General features: G+C 37.4%; 1 protein-coding gene across 5 annotated transcripts in view; it reads left to right on the top strand.

Annotated features, from left to right (window-relative positions):
* The window catches only part of prkcz (protein kinase C, zeta), a 161,642-nt gene that overhangs the window by 71,777 nt on the left and 70,340 nt on the right, over window positions 1-19,525 (top strand). The window contains exon 1 of one of the 5 annotated variants that reach the window (XM_088617501.1): window positions 9,106-9,217. The exons of 3 other annotated variants lie outside the window; for them this stretch is intronic. In XM_088617501.1, coding sequence (XP_088473627.1) covers window positions 9,211-9,217 — 7 coding nt within the window. In that variant the 5' untranslated portion in view covers window positions 9,106-9,210. Of the gene's footprint in view, window positions 1-9,105; window positions 9,218-16,779; window positions 16,969-19,525 lie in introns of those variants that run through there. One more of the 5 variants, XM_088617499.1, reaches the window with a different exon arrangement.

Genomic DNA, 19,525 nt, shown 5'->3' with positions numbered 1-19,525 from the left:
CACCTCTGTCCTGTGTTCTTTGATGTAGAAATTAGAAAACTAATTATAATTAAATAAACTGGATGCAAAGAGTAATCAAACATAGCATCTTACTGATGCCATAAAGGTAAGAAAAGGACAATCAATCACATTCTAATTTTGTACCAGTCCCTGAACATCTCTTTTGTCAATTTAAAATGTTTGATTGGTTCTAGAATAGGAAAAGGGTACTAAATACTCTTAAGTTAGCTGACTGTGAAAAGTTTAATTAACCAGCATTCACGGCATTCAGGGTGGAGTCTTAATTAACACAAAGAGTTACAGTTTACTGCATCAGACTAAGTTAAGTCCTTAAACCAGTAGGTGGCGCTCCTCCCTCTGGACCAGAATGACCAAACCAGTGCTCCAGTATTGTGACTGGAGAGGATATCCTTTACATAAGACATTAAAACCAGGTTCTGACTCCTACCTTAAAGATCCCTTAAAACATTTTGGAAAAAGTAAGTACAGATGAAGTTAAAGTGCATAAAGAAGTTAAAGAAGTGGGGTTGTTCCTATATGTAAAAATGCTTTCTTTAGATGTGATTTATTATTGGTAGACCTGTGTTCTTTGAAAGATTTAAAATAGGTGGGGTGAATAATTTAATTGTTATCCTTCTCTGTTATACGGTACTTAACTGTTGTAGCATAAACAGAGCTTAATTCACAGAACAGAAGCAGTTCCACTGGGGCACAGCATCCTGGGCAATCATTCTGTCAGTTCACCAGTGCAAACAGTAAATGTAATCATTTACCCTAACAAATTAGTACTATGTAAATGTGATGTGGTGATTGGTGTTAATGCAGACAATAGCAGATGACAGATAACGAGGGACCTGCCAGGGAATGAAACTTTACTATTTATCTGGAATAATTGTTTTTCTTTTGTGCATTGATTTGTAAATATAACTATATATATATTCTTAATGAGCAACTTTAAATGAAGAATAGCATGGATAGTTTTACTTTAAGTACTACTCTATTTTTTTATTCAAACATATTTTTCTTACTGTATATTGTATGACATATATCTTTCAAATCTAGGTAAAAAATCTGGCATGCACTTTTTTCTTACCCTTTTACAGTACGGGCAGTCAGATTTCTTAAACTCTAAACCACAATATCAAGGACTTGAAATCCTTGAGTTGCATGAGCCCATTGTGTAGCATAAGATCAGTGAGCTGATGTCTGGGGCTTTGAATGCATTTGGTACATTAAGGCACTACGTACATAAATCTGCTTAGTTTCTAGTTGTGAAAAATTCCAAGCTACATGCCACACGTGAAAGTGTTATAGATCAATTTCACCCTAACAGTGCATTGCATGGTACAATTATTGCTGCACATGCTTTATGAATTCATGTTTTGTAAGTCGGTGGATAGGAACAATCTTATTTTGCATGCCATAGGGTAACTGTGGGGAAATAAGAAATGACTTATGAATTATTTGCTTGCTTGGCACACCAGAACACATATTGGCCTTGTTCACTGCCTGGAGACAGCTTGATAAATTGAGACAGGACAAGAGTCCTGCTTTGGAAAACTCAAAGCATATTGCATTGCACGTATGGACAAGCAGCAAAAACAAACCTGAGCATTTCGGGTCTGACTTGGAATGGAAGAGAGCTGTAGAATATTGGCCAATATTTTTTTTTTAATGCTTTGTGTTTGCATTGCATTCCATTTAAAAGTCCTGGTCAGTGGCATTGAAGGGCAAACACCTGAAGAGCAATAACTGCCTGAAACCAATAAATGAATAATCATCTGATTGCAGAATGTGCGTATGTGTGTGTTATTGCACATTTGTCTTCATAATTCGTCTTGAGCCAAAAATCAATATGAGCTTTTTACTCCTATTAAAATTTGGGTATTACCGATCTTCTTTTCTTTCCTTCCTTACCTCTCTCTTTCTGTTAAAAAAATCAGCCACTGCTGTAATATTCAGCTTTATTTAGCTGGCATGGATGTATGGATTTTAATTGTTCTTTTTTGTCTTTTCGGTTTTAGAAATTGCTGATAAGTGAAATGCTTGGTCTGAATTAGGCTAATGTAGCCTCCTGCGGTTACAACCACAGCTAGCTCCCTTTAGCAGATATATTGGCAGGGGGAAATTGACATTTGGAAGGGTCTGAGCTATAGATATTTTTGGCTGCAGAGATTTTAATTTGGAAAGACTATAAATAGGAGGGTGTCAGCGGTATCAATGTATGAGTAACCATCTGAATTTTTCTCGGGCTTTGTGTATTCTGCTATGGTGAAAAAACACTTTTTAAGTTAATTGATTTCCCTATATGCTTAATTTGTACAAGTTCCTGTTATTATAGGATAGAAATGCAGGGAGCTAGGTAACTCTGGAGGATTCTGCCAATTGTAGCACACCTCTCTGTCTAATACAGCACATAATGAAGTTAATAATACTTTTAATATACTGTAGCAGGACCTTCTTCATCTACTGCTGGAGAGCAGTAGTTTCCTTGATGAAGCACAGCGTCCATTCACTACACAGTAGGTCAGATGGAGAGGACAGAACTTGCTTCACCCATTGAATTAAAGGAAAACTTTAATTCAGGGAGGCCAGAATGTATCAGCCTTGAGTGGCCTGAAATTTATTCAGGAGTTAGCACTCATACCCATCTGAAAAGGTCTTTAAGGACCAAGTAGTCAAGATATCTTGACTGTTTAACATCTCAAGAAAAAAGGACCCCGATAGCAGTGTCTCTGCTGGTCCTGCTACTGGAGCGTAGGTTTAGAAAATGTGGTCCAGAGAGACACCTACTGGTCCACCAACACCACTTACAGCAGTAATCTGACCTTCCTGGGAGGTATTCTATACCAGAAGCAGCCTTGCTTAGCTTCTGAGAAGCTAATATGTTTGAAGGATACTAAGAAGAGCCTCAAAACTCCCAAAGGCTGTTATTCAGCAGTACCTATTGAGATTCAATGGTTGAAGCTAGCTGTATTTTCATCCACCAGTCTGGCTGATGAATTCCTCAGTGGTTGTCAGTTAAAGTGCAACACAAATCCATGTATCATGTTGGTCTGAACTATCTTGTGAAATTGCAAAGGAACAAGTAACAGGTTTATTCCATGCTGAAAAAAAGAAGAAAGAGAATACAACGTTTTGGCCGTGGAGCCTTCTTCAGGTGTCACCTGCGTTGTGTTCTCTTTCTTCTTTTTTTCAGCATGGAATAAACCTATTACTTGTTCCTTTGCAGCTTACGCCTGCTGACGCAGCTACCCACCTGAACTATCTTGTAAAATTGTCCAACTCAGTTGGTTTAATATGCTTGCATTGGGTGTCAATGCTGATTTTTTTAATTGAAATTCCAGTTTCTCCACCAGTCTTGACCAAAGATTATTCCTCAGTTATTTTGTAATTTCAAATGCTCCAATGCTCCAAAGCAATCCTGGAGGATGTTTTGATTGTAATTAATCACACCAGGTGCTGAGAGCGTTCTGCAATCATGAAAAATAGTTTTTATCAGGTATATCCTTCTTTTTGGAGAAAGACCGTCATTGGTGAAAAATACAAGCTAATTGCATACTCTGTTATTAAAGTGTACCAACAGCAAGTAGGAACGGTATTTCCAGGAATCAGTTAAAATAATCTAACAGTGGTTTGAAATGCATACTTGTTTATACTTAGCAGGTTTTTTAGAAGTTTGTCCTCTAGAACATTGTATTCTGCATATACAGGCTAGTTGCATCTTTTAATAAATGAAGATGTAATGCCAATAAATCAGTGATCAAAATCTAAAGAACACGATAAAGAATTGTAGTGTTTGTTCCGACACAACCAAAATGCTACAGAACCTGGATTGTATGAAATACTTTCAAGTGTGAACATTGTTCAGGGAAGACTCTTGAAAAGGCCGAATCCCTTACCACTTCAGAATGTTTAGAAGAGGCAGTGGAGTGGAGATATTTTGTGAGAGTTCTCCTATCTCATAAAACCATCTTGTTAATGCAGGTGTCTTACACTTCACTTTGTTAAAAGGTATAAAGAAGATTCCTGCTGTGTGAAGTGCTTCCAAGTGTTTGTCCTTTCCACCACTCTGAAAGCCATCTGGAATGGCTGCTGGACACATCGTGAACATCTGATTTGTCTTTGTTTGAGCTGTTTGAACTCATCGAAAGTTAGCACCTACGTGTAATCTCAACTTTTCATTCATACATGGAGTGTTTGGGTTCTGCACTTGTGAAAGAGAGGATGGTCTCACCGTAGCAATTGCATTTTCATTGTTTACTCTTTTTTTCCTCATTTTTTGCACATCTCTTTTTTGAAAACTGGATAAAAAAAGAAAAAAAGGGTTCCATTTTCATAGCTGGATTGCAAACTAAAAGAATCATGAGCTACTTGTATTTTCAGTTTTGGGGGAGTTCAGCTGAATTGTCTGCTGAGCAAGTAGTATTTTTTAAAGAATCAATTAATTCTTTGGCTTTCTCTCCCTTGTCTGCAATTGGCCATTGCGCTTTATCATAGATAAGAAAAGATGCTGTGTTCATGGATCTTGTGTCTGTAGACAGTTGAGGTATTGGGAGGGAGTGGTGGGAGTGAAACATCACCAACAACCTGATAACTTAAGTGCATATGATTAAACAATTAGGATTTTGGAACTTGTGCCTGTCCTGTCTTGTACAGTATATTCAGTCCTGGTATTGCCAGTCATAATACCAAATGCATCATTGAACTATAATATATTTGACTAAAGTATACTGAATCTAAGAACGAGAAAATCTGCCCCCCACCCCCACAAGCACACACACATAATACACTCTAGCAGTTTTATATATCTATGCTTTTAATACTGCAGTTTGTCATAGTAAACAGGACATGAAGCATGTCCTATTTTCATGTGCATGTTCTTTTTTATGATAACATATGAATTTAAGTACTAAAGGGTATCCCTGGATAAAAAAGTAATAAATTGTGCTTATTTGCAGCAGCAACTTTGCACGTAAGTAGTGTTTAATTACAATGTTGACACCAGTGACATTTTGTAGAAAAGGGAGCTCCTTCACTGGAGCTTTGAACCATTTTCTTCTGAAAGCAATGGGAATGAGATTACCTCCCACAATGCAGTATGAGATGGGGGGTCCTACAGGTATGTCATCTGTATACTGGAAATCTAAGGAGAACAGTTTAGCTAAAGGCTTCTTCGGGGAATGCAAGAATGTTCTGTCAAGACTAAACAGAAGCTTGGATTTAACAGGAAAACTCAGCTGCTTGCTTGTTTTCTTTTTCACTCTATATATCTTATTTCACTTCCTTTGTCTCTTTGGAGTAAGGCTGCCTATGGTGTTTTATGTTTTATTCTCTGGCTACTGCAGCTACTCTTTGTTGTGGTTCTGTACCACTGTGCACTTTGTGATGTAGATTAAAAACCTAGGATGATACTGTAAATCAGTATGACGTCTGCTTGGTTTCTCCTTTTTTTTTAAGGCAAATGTATACCTCCCATAACAGAACCCAGTGTTTCTGAAATTTGTTCACTTAGTTATATACTTTTCCTTCATTTCAGTGTACTTCAGAACCTTTTGTTTCCTGACTCATCTGACAGTATTTGTCTCATGTCATAATATGTGACACTTGACACTTTGTTGTAATGCCATCATGCAAATGTGAAGTGAAGTTACTTTTTATTATTGAAAAAAGACCACTTAAGACAGAATACCAAAACATGAGTTCATAGCTTTCATTCTGCTCATTCTCTCAGGATTAGGCTGGATTTAAACATAGTTCTGTTCATGTTAACCAAATAAAGGTTTATGTTTGTAACACACAGAGTCATTGAATTATTTGCATGTGCTTTGGTCAGCTATGATTATGATTCAGGTGGGGAGCTGCGTCAGCATGCATAGGCTGCAAAGGAACAAGTAATAGGTTTATTCAATGCTGAAAAGAGAAGAAAGAAAACACAACGTTTCGGCCGTGGAGCCTTCTTCAGGTGTGAGGATGATTATCTGATTATTAATGATTATTATTTATGATTATGATCATTTAGAATTATTTGTTTTGCAGATTGCGTCATCCTGGATAACAAAATGGTGAACAATCAAAAGTTAACATAATGGATAACAATCAGTGCAATAAGTGGATGAACTGAATTTAAAAGAAAATACAATGAATCCCTTTCAATATCATTCTGTAGCTTCTGGTCCAGTTTTAATAAGACAATGCATATGTGGGAGGGGTTTAGGGATGTCCTGCTTGGGTATTTCGTCATACAGATGAACTGTTTTTCTCCCTTTTCTCTCCATCTGCTGGTTGTGCAATTCTCCGACTAAACCATCGCCTCAACAACCTGACAGAAGTCGATACCCATTTAAACATTCAGAAGAATGATCCCTGGGGCATGCTTAACTTTCTCTGGATCCTGGAATGCATTCTGTGAGGGGTATCAAAGCAGGGATAGAACAAATGTGTAGTCCAAGGGGATTACAGTTGTTGGTTACACACACATAAGCATTTCTACACTGAGCTAAGCTTGTCGGATTGCTGTAGGACGAACCTAACATGAAAAAGACAATACGGAACTAGTACCTGCACAGTATCCTTTGAATATAAAACATCAAAGCACCATAAAGCATCACTGTAATAGCCCAGTAAAACTGAGTGACAGAGTGCCACAAGTATTTGTAGCTTTGCTTGCAGACGAGGCGACTATTTCAATTTCTCCATGTAAAACCAAATCCTATTGATGACTTTATAATGGCTGGTAATGGCATATATTTTTCAAGCATTTGACTTTTTGTCTGGCTAAAGGATTAATTTACTCCAGTGTATTTCGTTTTGTTGCAATGCTGGGTCTACTTGAGAAGAATTAATAATGCACAGAGGCAGCTGCGAGTTTCAGATATAGAAAACTAACCTATCTGTAGAAGCTAACTGCATACATCTCTATGGGGTATATTTGTTTTTATGGGTAAATTGGATATCAGAATGAATAGTTATTAGTAAAGCTTTATGTTACTGGTTACAATCACTGAAGAAAGAATCAAAGAAGAACATAACTTTTGGCGATTAAATATCTGTTACAGGAATGTAAAATGAATGAGAAAATGACAGGACTGTGTGGTTTACGTAACCTGTGCTTACAGTTGAAAAATGGATGTCCTTTATCAACAGCTTTGAAGTTTTCTTGTGATTTGGCAAGAAGAAATGAAATCTAAAAAATAACTAGAATCAAGTTCCAACTGTAAAATATCTAGAATCAGGTTCGAGCTGTAATGCTTATTTTCTTTTCCATGTTTAGACTTTTATCGTGAGTAATTCTTTTTTTTATTCGGCTAGAAAATGCATTGAATCATGACTCAACAAAATGAACCTGATATTTTTAGTAGGAATCAGGAATAAAATCAGGAATAAAAATTCCAAGAATCCAAAAATCTTTGCTCCAGCAAATCCTGCCTTTGTCTTTGTTAGTTTTGTTATTTGTTACTGGATTTTTGTATAATGAAATACACTTCAGTTATATTTTAAGACTGTTATCACACAACAATTTAATATTTTAGGTTACTTCAGTGTAACTGCAGTTGCTGCTTGGATCAGTTACATTCATGGAGCTTGAATCAATTTTAACTTACCTGTTGTATGCTGCCATCTGTGAATAAACTACCACTTTAAAATCACTGTCATGGTCTTTTGAACGTGCTGTGAAAAACACTGCAGTAGGCACATTTCCTGAAGAATTTAATAAGCTTAGAATTGGCTCTGTCCATGACAAGAGTTTTTCCCCCGTCTATAAGAAGCATTTTAAACAGCAATTCACTCTGCTCTTGTAGTTTGGTTTCATTCTAATTAGTCTCATGGCCTCATCACACAATAGTAGAACTCATTAAAGAAAATCTATTTTATGGGCAATGTGTACACATGTAACGGCAAAATGCATTTTGTATTCAAGAAAAAAAAACAAGGACCTGTGAATTCGTGTTGCATTCTGTGCTATTGCTTGACAAACGATTTTTCTCTGATCATCTGGCTATATATTGCAGATTGAAGAGAAATTAGTTCATTATGGGTGGGAAGGCAGGGACTGAGTCAGTGTTGGCACTGGGCAGAGAGTTCCTTGGCCAGCATAGTGTGCGAACCGGATCCCTCTGTGCCATTTCAAGTAGAATAATGGTGTGTGATTAAGGACGTAAAATGCAGGGAACAGAAAAGCCCATGAATAGATTGAGCTCTTTTTCCTTTGAGGAGAGACAAAGAAGTCCTGAGCACTTTCACCCCAGTGACATTAAGGAACTCTTAATGCTTTACCTTACAAAATAAGGGACACAGAACTGGTGCTTTTTGTTTCATGACATTTTTTATTTCATATCCCCTTAGATAAGTTGTTGTTCACCAACACCAGCAATGTACTCAGACATGTATAGTATCTGTTGCCTTTTCATTTTTAAAATCCAAATCTACTGTAAATGAAACTTCCCTGTGAATCTATTATCACGTCCTTCACTGTTATAGCTGTACTTGCACAGTACACAGTTTCTGCTGAGTAAAAAATGAAGATGAAATGCATAGGGTGTAGGTGATGCAGATTACATATGATTAGTTGTTTCATGTTCTTTTCTGGAAGCATGAATGATCTATTGTTAACTGTAGTAGTATATTTAAGTGCTGCCCTCGGTTTATTGCCGTGTCTTAGATTTAGATGTATCTTTTGGTTGGACACCTTACAGTTACAGTTTTATCACTTCCACAGACCTGCCTGCAGTAAATGTTTATGTATATAAATAACAGCAAATCACACCAGCATGTGGTGTACCTGTGACTAGGTACAGAATTTAATTGATGACTTTCTTTCATTCCAGATAGGAAGAGAGTCTTTGGTAATGACTTGAAAACATGCTATCTTTGCTCTACAGAAAAGCAATAAGGGAGTTAGTGGTTTAATGGTCTGTTTTTTTTCTAGTTTGACAAATCTTGCAGCATCGCCTGTGAAAAGGAAAGAGTGGGAGAGCGAGAGAGAGAGCACAGGCTAGGTCCGTGACTTGCTAGGCGTCAGGTGCTGTGGGAGCCAGTCCTGTAGGAGAACACTAGCTGGGCTTCTCCTGGACATCAGGGCACACTGCAGGAAATCATCTCTCCCTGTGCCTCTTCCTGACAGACCGCGCAGGGACAATCGGTAAACACAGCCTGCCCTGCACAGCAATAGAAATTCCGTCTGCATCTCCAGCGCGCAGATTTGTTTTCATGAAAGGTACAGACCCTTCAGGTTCTGTGTTTATCAGCTGTCTTTTTCAGTCAAGTGCGGCCTGCACTGCAATGAGAGGTGTTGTCCGTCTGTCTCTCTGTCTCTCTGTCTGCATGTGTGTCTGTGTTTGGTTAGGGTTTATTTTGTTTTAGATTTTGTGGCTGTGATTCTTGAGTCTTGTCGGAGTCACAGCTAATCCATTTTAAAAGTCTGTTGTTTGTTTTCTTTCTTTTACATGTTTTGTGAGAAATCTACAGTGAATGTGACGGTATGTGTAACAAATGTATTGTGTTTTGTTTAATTTCATTTGAGCTCTGCAACAGTTACCTTGGGTTCACAAATCTCTGTGGAAAACTGGATTATGAAAACCATACTTAGCATGTTATTAATCAGTTTAATTAATAAAATATCCAAGGGTAGGAGCGATTCCACGTTTACTGCTTAGTTGATGTCCCATGTTGTCTAAACTCTTAAGAGGTAAAAGCATATTGAGATTTATATTTATTTTATACCTTGTTGTAGTTGTGGAAAATATGAACATTTTGCTACTTTTTTCCATTTTAGTGCTGCTATTTGTGGAGCACGTTTGGAAAATTGAATGAAACATAGTTAAAGAAAGGAGGCTTGCGAAGAAGACTGAAATGAGACAAGATTTACAAGTGTTCTGTGCAACCAATGGAGGGGAAGTAAAGGGACATACAGTACTGGTTATCCTGAGGGCTTCTGAAGTGCTCCTATGACACTATCTGGCTCTGTCAAAACTACATCTGGGTGAAACTTTTCCACAGTACACAGTGGGCTCAAGCTGTTCACTGCTTTGATATTCTGCAATTTCCTTTTAACGAGTGCTAGAGCTCAGCCCATTTCCTCTGGGCACTGGGTGAGCCATAGTGTCCTTGTTAACACAGCGCATGGGAGCTGAGCTGGTCTCTGTTCTGTGTGAACTCTGGGCTGGCACTTCGGAATAAACAGCCGGCCCATCCATTGCTACCTCATACAATAAGTGTGACAGGCAGATTTTCAAAATTCAAAATAGATTTAGGTGTTGACAGAGTTGATAAGTTTAAAAGCTTTTTTTTTATTCTGCTCATTGTCCATTTAAGAAATACGCTTAAAGGACACTCCGCTCAATCAGAAAGCCTACCCGGAATTTCTCTGATGCTCTTAAAATTATGAAAACTTTGTAAATAAAAAATCCATACAATAACACCCAGTGTTTCTTCTGCACAAAGGGCTTAAATATCTGATTATAACATTTATGTACAGTACACCACTAAATGTACAGTAACAAATACATTTATTTGCTTGTCAAGATTCCCAAAGAGTTTAATAGACTTTAATAGAATCAGTTTTAAAATATTAATAAATGTAAGCAAACTGTCCATCTAGTTATACAGTATGTTCAGATTGGTACAAGAAAATAAAATATTAGTCATGGGATGGGTTATACTAATTCCATTTTGATTTTTGTGTCAGTTTTTTCATAGTCAAGTCAAAGTCAAATGGTTTTATTTGAATACCACTTTGAAATGCTTGTAGTTTCTCTGGGAAACAAAGCTACAAGGATTCACTGTCCTTAATGTGTCTCAGTGTGGTGTTCCCTTCAGACTGGGAATTAGTCTAGTTGTTCATCTTTGGACTACCCCTAGAGCAGTGTCTCGTGTGTAGTGTGGTACCCATGAGACTGAACACAGAGATCCTAGGTCCAGCTGAGACTCAAAAGTAAGAGGAAAACTTGTTACTGTACTCTTACTTTTAACAAGCAAATGTTAAAAAACCTGAGACTGATCGAAGCAAGGCTTTTCATGTATTTTAACAGGACAATGGCAGATAGTTTTTCCTGCTGCTGGGGTTATACAGTATTTAACATTCCCTTCAGCTTGTTTTAAGTCATGACCCTGTCATTACAGAAAAAAATCACACAAAGAAATGTGCTTCCTTAAGCCCTTTTATCACAGTCTTTATTATAATAAACTGTTGATAACACCTGGGTCACTTCATTTCATTTCTAAGTATGTGGCCTCTTCACATCTTCACAAAACTAGGTTATGGAGCCTAAACATACATTTTCTAACTCCCTTCTTTGTACAGAGGAATTGCTACATAAATGTTTTGACATGACCTCTTTGTAGTAGAGCGTTTATTATTTTTAGGAAGGTCTCTTTGTCATTAATGTTGCAATAAGACTATTTACTGCCACAGATTGTAGAAATTGTGCTAAATTAGTATTACACTGTGAGAAAAATACACCATTATGGGGAATCATTATTCTACAGTACATCCTAATTAATAATGGGTATAGGAATGGTAGGAAAAGCATAAACAAACCACAATAATAATAAGTCTGCAAAAGAGTAAAGTGAGAACTGCTATTGACATCTTTCATCATGTACTTATTATCAACTTATTCACATCCTATTTTTAGATATAACATTGAGAGATGTGTAGTACAGCAAAGTAGCAGAACTGGGTGCTGTATTAATTAGCACAGTGTATTTTTTCCTTACACAGGAAGGCATCTGACTTTTCTTGCTGTGCCAGTTAACAGAATCCCTTTGTATAATTAGAAACCGTAGGAAAAAAAGAAAACTGTGTTTTTAAAAATTAAAGGCATGGATGGCAAATGTATTGTGCTACATTTGGCAAAAATAGGTGGTTTTTCTTTTAATGCTGCGTTTCTCTGTTCAATCAAGTCTTTGATTTCTGAAACTCGCGTTAAACAGTACTTGGCTTAAGATGCATTACATTTCTTTTAAACTGAACACCAAGGACACAGTGAAGAGACTTAAATGTTTTGCCAGGAAAGGGAGGAATTCACTGAACAAACAAACATTTTTGACTGGATAAACAAAAGCAAAATAATTCAAATTCTCCTGGCTATGTACTTAGATTAAACCTAGATTTTCAAAGGAAAAAAAGATCAGACTTTCAGAGTGCCATAAATACTGCCTTTCTGAGCTCCACTAAGGCTTAAATTGGAGAAGACTATAATCTTCCAGCAGTGCTTTTAGGGATGTTGAGCATTATTTCAGTGTAAACTGAAATCATATCCCCTCCCATAAATAGCACCCAGGCTCTCAACTCTGAGATTTTAAGCTTTCAATATTATTTGAACTTATTGATTTATATACAGATGAATGGTGAATTACAGCTATTTTAAGTTAAAACAATTTTTAAGTTGAAGTGTGTAATTACAGGTAATGATGTTAAAATCATATAACTAAAGAAAAAACATAGATGTTGATTCGTGAAACAACACAAAACCCACAGAACACAAGTCTTTAATAAATGTTAATTAAATATTTGATGTTCAGTTTATATTACTGTAAATGTATATTTCTTTTCTGCAAGTCAAATTGACTATGATGTGTATATTTCCACTTGAGACAAATGTCCTGAAAATTCATGGTAAATAACATAATGCTTAGTCAGCAAGTCAGAAATCCTAAGGGATATCACTGATAAGTGGGACTGCCTCTGATGGAGAAGGAACAATGGAAATGTATTGTTAGATTTAGAACAAACATAGATGTTGGTGAGGATAGGTTAGCCTTACTTTTCTTTAGTAAATTCCTTCATCTTAATAAAAGGTTTCCTCTCCCTGTTGCAGCAGTTAGAAATTGCTTGCACAAGCAAATGCAACTTGAAATGTTTGCAAAAAAAAAAGAGTTAAGCGGACAAACCCAGGAGCGCTAGGGCCTTAAAGAGTCTATGATAGTGCAGGTGAGGCTTGTGTTATTGTTGTCTGCTTAGCTGCCTTGGAGGTAAATAAACCACACTGAAGCTGTAAAATTATAGTAAAGCCTTGTAGTTGTTAGCTCACTGACTCACAATTGGTAGCTACTGGAGTGAGACAGTAAGTTTTATTGAATAGAAATTTGCTATTCAATATGTAAGGGGTAGCAAGTACGTTACTGGACCCAAAGGAATGATCAACACTGGCTAAAAGAGTTGAATTTTAAAAAATGTTTTAGAGAGAAGACTACAAGGGAACCCAATGCAAGCACTCAAAACCCTCAAAAGCACTGGCAGTCCACCCCGAAGGACTGTTCTATTGGTTACAATCATGGTTATATCTGGGCGTTGCAAGTACATTGTTATGAAGTGAATTAGACAAGTGTGGAATTCTAAGCTGAATGATGAAGTTTGAGCTAATACTATTAAAGCAATACAATGAGATATGCATACCAGGAGCGAACAGTCAATTTACAGTCCTCTTTTCTGGCTTCCTGAATTACCTCTTTTGAACTGGAACAAAATAGTATTGGGAGACCAGTTTAAACACAGTAACACCTAGCTGCTGTTTAGAGTAAGTAGAGCAAGGCAGTAAACTATCAGTGTAGGTCAAAATCAAGACAGAGGCAGTCAGCACTACTGGGGGACAAAGCAAGGGGATAACAGCTCAGGAAAGGAAATTCTGTACTCACAAGCCCCATCTTTAGCTTCTTGTTTTGCTCTGGAAGTGTACACATTTATATACACTATAAATGCATTATAAAATACAGAATATTGTAAAGGTTAATCAGATGACAGAAAGGGGCTAAATAAAATGTATTCTTTTTCATTTTCAGGATTCAGACATGAAGCTTAATGTTAAATTATGGACTTTCTAACATTTGTAAGATTATTAGGATTTTGTTTTTGACTTCCTAGCAAATCGTATCTCTCATGTTCTCTAAAAGAAAAGTGCAAATGGACTCTGGCAGGGCAGAGAGTTATTCTCTCCCAGTTCCAAATCAAGTCACTATTCTCGGATGGTACTGCACTACAAGCCACAGGATTTTCCATAGAAATGTGTGGCTCCTTGCTGAGCTGTCAGACATTTAATGAACTGTTAAAAACTTCTTGTTATCCCTGTCTGACCTTTCTTTATCATTCCTAATATTTTATTGCATTTGTTTATAGGAAGTCAGAGTGTCAGTGCCCAGTCAAGTGTGATGTTTCTTCATATATGCAGAAAGGTGTTTTTTAACCTTTTTGAAATCTTCCCAGCATTATAAAAGTAATAAGCATTAAAGGTGTCATCTCATTTTCCTACTTTTATTAAGTAGATACAGAGGGTAGAGTCTCCATGGTTACTGGTCTTGTTTGCTGAAATTAACTTAGAAGGATTGCAGTCATGGCAGACAGTGAGAGGGAATGCTATTTAACATTTAACTGTGAGTCGTATTTAGACCAACACCTCCCCTTTCCAATTTTTCTCAACCACTCAATCTGATGCTGAGGATGGTCTTGACCTCAGACCACCTGCAAAGCTATTAATCTGCCTCAGATCCCATTTAGTGTATGAATCAGAAAGACACAGGTTCATATAGCTTTTAACAGAAATGTACTGCTGTGTTAATTAGGAAACCAAGGTGGCTTAACTACTGCCAGCTACAGTGATAATAAGCAGACAAGCCTTTCAGAAACGAAATAAATGAGGAACCTTAATACCTTCTCTTCAGGCTCAGGTGGTAAAAAGGTTATAATTTAGCTTTTAATCTTTCCATGACTGTATAATAAAACTGGGAAAAACTGGCCACTACCGCTTACATCTTCGCAATGTATGAGTCTTTACCAGCTCTAAAAACTAAAAAGAGCTATCCAGGCACGTGTCTGAGGCACACTTCACCCTCTGACCAGATGGATAAAATGAAAGTTGGTCTTTTTTTTCCTGTTTCACTGTGCTTTGCTTCATTTTCCAACCAATTGCACACATATTCTCATCGCTATCCATGTTCCCTTGAAGATAAACTGCAAATTACCAAGGTTGAACAGCACCAGCCCCCGGACTGACGGGTTCCCAGCTGTTGAACGAGCATGATTCAGACCCCATCCCCGCATTTTATATAACTTTCATTAATCTGTATTCTGTAAATTGAGTTAGCAAGGCTGACAATTACTTGCCTGTGGTGAAGGCTTTGTTGCAATCAAGGTTAAGCTTCTTTGTAAACCTCTGTAACGTAAAACTATGTCTTCTGTTTTCTGTTTAAAACAGCTCTCTCTACACTGCCCTCAGTTTTCTTTGTAAGCCTGGAGGATGGATTCTAACACTGTAACCTATTTAAAACATTAATCAAATAGGTTACCCTCCAACACATTTTAATTGCATTTAATAGTCTCTGACATCGACTAAATACCTGATTTCTGTCGCTTCAGTGTGTTTTGTATTTGTCATTTTTCAAGAGCAGGTCTGGGCTTTTTACCTCAGAGGTATGAGAAAGCCTTTGTATTTTATTTTGGAAAGAGGTTCCTTGCAAGAACTGGGGTGATTTCTGTGGGGTGATTTAGACACATGATTTAGATTAGCACTGACTAATTGGATCTCCCAGAAATCTTGCCTTTTGGAGAAAAATATTTTTGACATTTAAGCAGAGAAAGACATGTTTTTAAGGCAGCTCTGTTGTTTTTCTGTGTTAATTATTTTGGTAGTTTTGACTAACAATGAAAATAGAGAGTTCAAAAAGCAGCAGAAAACAATGTACTGCTCAGTTTTAACCCCATGGTATGGAAACTGCACTGAGAACCTAAGGGGATTCCTCTCAGTGCTGTACTAGTTATTTACTGAAGTGGTGTTTTGTAAAGCACATATGCTCAGAATACTGCAATTTTTGAGCCCAAGGATATTTCTGAATTTGTTCTTTATTCCTGGATCAGACTTGGATGATTCCTCATCTACGCTCTGTCTGCAGCAGTGTTTGCTGTGATAGATAACCATTTGCAATGGATTCTTCATGGTGATACAGTCCTTCATCCTGAATTTGAGTTTGTGTTTGTCATTTTATCTTAATCTGATCTGTGAATTCTCTCTTGATGTGTAAAACATGTCCAGGATTGACAAGTTGAGATAGCGTCTCCCTTAGGCATCTGCATATATCTGAATCTGAAAACCTTCTGAGACATCTGAGTCTAGATAGCAGAAGTCCTGCAGCAGAAAGACAGCGTTGATACAGTGATAGCCAATTGACAGGAATTACATTGGCATAAGGTTAAAATATGTCCTAAACTCTTTGATTCTTCCAGTTTTTCGTTGTGTGGAGGATGTACTGTACCATGGGATTTTTTAATGCAAGATCGGTATTCTGAAAAATAAAGGTTATGTTAGCATATGTGAAGAGGTATTGTTTCTAGGAGATTTGCACAAGGTGTAATTTTGAAAAATCGGTGGTAAACAAAAAAACTAGCAGGCAGTCAGACAATATACCAACTTTACTATATTTTGCATAAACGTGCTCTGATGTCTTTGATACCTTAGTTAGTCGCCTTTACCTGCTGCATCACCACCGTGAGCATTCCATTTAGGTGATCATTAGTCTTTGGTGTGACTGCTGGTTTGAATGTTATTCAAGACCACCATCTAGTGGGGCTTTTGTGTTATCACAGCTGTTTTAATCCGGGCACAGCATCCAGTGTGCGGGGGGTTTCTGTGGATCCTTTTTAATAAGCCCACTGATGTGTGTAAGCGTGGTGAAATAAATCAGTTAAACAAAGAATCCCCCTACCAATGGGCTTGCTTCAGGAGCCTCAGAAAATAATCTAACAAGGCACTGGTGTATACTGAGCATGCTCCAGATAGGACCAAAAGGAAGAGGAATGCCAGCTTGCTAGACAGCCATTGAAACTGAGCTGCACAGAGAGAGGGGAAAGGAAGCTTCAGTGGACAGCACCTAAGGGAAACATATTTAAAATGAAAGGAGGGCTGTGATTAAAGGACGAGGCAACGTCACCTGCCCGAGTGATGCTACTGACACTTCTGTTCTATCTGCGTTTAAAAGGTACCACCTTTTTGATCATAGTAGAGTCTGCAGAATATGAGGCAGGTGATTTCCATCCTGCATGCCTGATGCTAATTGTCAGTGTTCATCTTCTTACCCAGGGATCTGTCTGAGCTGTATCAGTGGCTGCTTCTGCATTCTGTCGCTTCGTACTATAGTCGTGGTTAGTTTAAGCAGCCTTTTTAATTTTCTCAGGACCTTTTGTTGCCTCTGATTAGCCAGGGGCAGCCTGTAGCCTCACTCACTACTGATTTGCCTTGTCAAGCTGTGGATCAGTGACTGTGCATTGCCTCAGGACTGGCACTAGTTAGTGGTATGCCAAGGTTTTTCGGCGCTGTTGGGAGACAAGAGGCAGACAGATGCCATTCAGTTCTGATGAGCATAAAATATTCAGTGCGGTGGTGGGATTTGTCTCTCCGAGACCGCGTTGAGTTTGAAGACTTGCGGGTCTAGAGATATACAGTATTTGACTCTGCCGTATATGCAGTACGGTTTGTGAGCAGCTGTTGAGAGAGATGTCAATGTATAGTATCAACCACCAACTGGGAGAAAACCTAGTTCCAACCAAAGCATTCAAATCAAATGACCCCTGAAGGTGTGATTCTGATGTCCTCATGCTCACCCATCTCCACCGGGTGGCAGTAGTTTTGAACTGTGCCTTTTCTTTTGTCTTAAGGGCAATTTCAGTTTCTGAACTTCCTATTCCCTGTCACTATGTCTCCCCTGTGTTGTGTGCTGCTTTGGGCATTTTTTTAATTGCTTTAGTTCACTTAGCTTTTGTTTTAGAAGTGTGAAAGAGAAAACGTTCCTTATGTGGGTCAAGCATGCATTTCTTTTTTTTTTTCCAGCAGCAAGTGGAAAAGATCTGGCTGCCATCAGACCTTTATCTTTAAGTTAAAGATATTGATTAGCTGTTCTCTATGCGTTAAGCTCAGCTCGCTGTTTCAGTTCAAAGTGTACAATTCAATGGGGTAATTAAGTATTGTCAGCTCAAAATCACTTTTCTTCGCCACAGTCTTTGTTGTGTTGAGACTTCTGTTTCTTTTTTTGCATCTTCCGATATGAAGTGGACCTGTAATTCAACAGCTTCAGATGCTCGCTTCCTGTTGTTTCCGAAGAGGCTGTGACCTTTCGATAGTCATTTTTAGTGTGAAGAGTTTTCGCTTCTTTTCCTGTTGTTGGCAGATTTTTTCTGGTTACTCTGGAATAAAATTAACTATAATTCAGGATGCAAATTTTATTCAAATGTTGCATTTCCTAAGGCAGAAATATCAAGAGGCTTTCTACTTGTATTTTTGCTGTTCACCCCTGATTATCAGGTTTATAGAAAACATACTGATATCTCTTTACTTTAGAATTCAGTATTTCTGCTTAGTGTCTTGTGGTAGACTGGTTTCTAAATCAGGTGCTCTTTTCATCCCCTGTACTTGAGTTAATAAGATTTTTTTCACTTTTCTAAATTAAAGTGATGTAAAAATTGCAATTGCTGCTGACCTGGCCTTTCGCTTAGTTTTACTCTTCCTTGTGAGAGACGATTTTGGAGAGCAGAGGGAAAGTTATTGTATTTTCTTTATATATATTATTATCAGTCGAAACACTGTACCACCAATCTATGTACATGTTCTGTAACATTACTTTAATATGTATATTATGTACCACGTATTTTTGTTGATGCAATAGAAATACTTCTCCAAAATGATAAGTTGTTAACAAGAGTAGGTAATATCTCATTTTTCCTTCTATTTAAAATGATAAGAATCTTAATTAATCTTCTTCTGTCACTGGAAAAATAGGATACAGAGGACATACAATATTTTGGCAAGGACTGAGGAGGTTTGTGGCCAGTGTCATATGTTACAATGTGTTACATGTTCAGTATTTGGCATTTGAATTCTTGCTTTTGTTTCATTTAAAGAAGAATGCTGAAAACTTGGCTTGTTCCATCCTGTAGTTTGAATTGAATTACTACCGTTAAGACTGCATGAATTTATATCACTAGGCAGAAGTAATATTAAACCCCTTAGTTCCTCATTTGGGTAAGTGTCTAATGAGTCTAAGTGAGGACATAGAACAGAGACAGCTTAATGTATTTAATAAATATTTCATTATCCAAGCTTTTTCAGAGACCTTTGTTCCTGTCTTATTATCCTTTAAACAGAACATCTCTAGGTGGATAGCTTATATTCTGCCAGTGAAGTGTAATACTATTTCAACTTATATTTTCTTCACAATTGAGCTGTGAAAAAAACAACCTCCTTACAAATCTTTTTTTCCCCATCATTATACATCTACAAAGTTGAAGTACTGCAGAGCAGGAGACCGAAGTCCAAGAGAGGGAGATGGTGAGAGCTGTGGTTTTGAAAATCGAGATAATGAGAATTCTTGACAATTATTCTGGTCGAAATTGCAGGGGGATTGGTTTGTCAAATTTAATTTCTCTTTCAGGGAAGAGTTTTCAGCCTGCCTCTACCTTCTGGCTGTCCCCAAATGTTTGAAAGTGGAAAGTTTCCTTTTGTCTCACAATAAAAACAAAAGATTTAAAATATTGCTTTTTTTC

Source organism: Lepisosteus platostomus, chromosome 23 (genome assembly GCF_059453375.1).
Source record: "Lepisosteus platostomus isolate fLepPlt1 chromosome 23, fLepPlt1.hap1, whole genome shotgun sequence".
NCBI lineage: Eukaryota > Metazoa > Chordata > Actinopteri > Semionotiformes > Lepisosteidae > Lepisosteus > Lepisosteus platostomus.
This window is presented reverse-complemented; position numbering and strand designations above follow the sequence as displayed.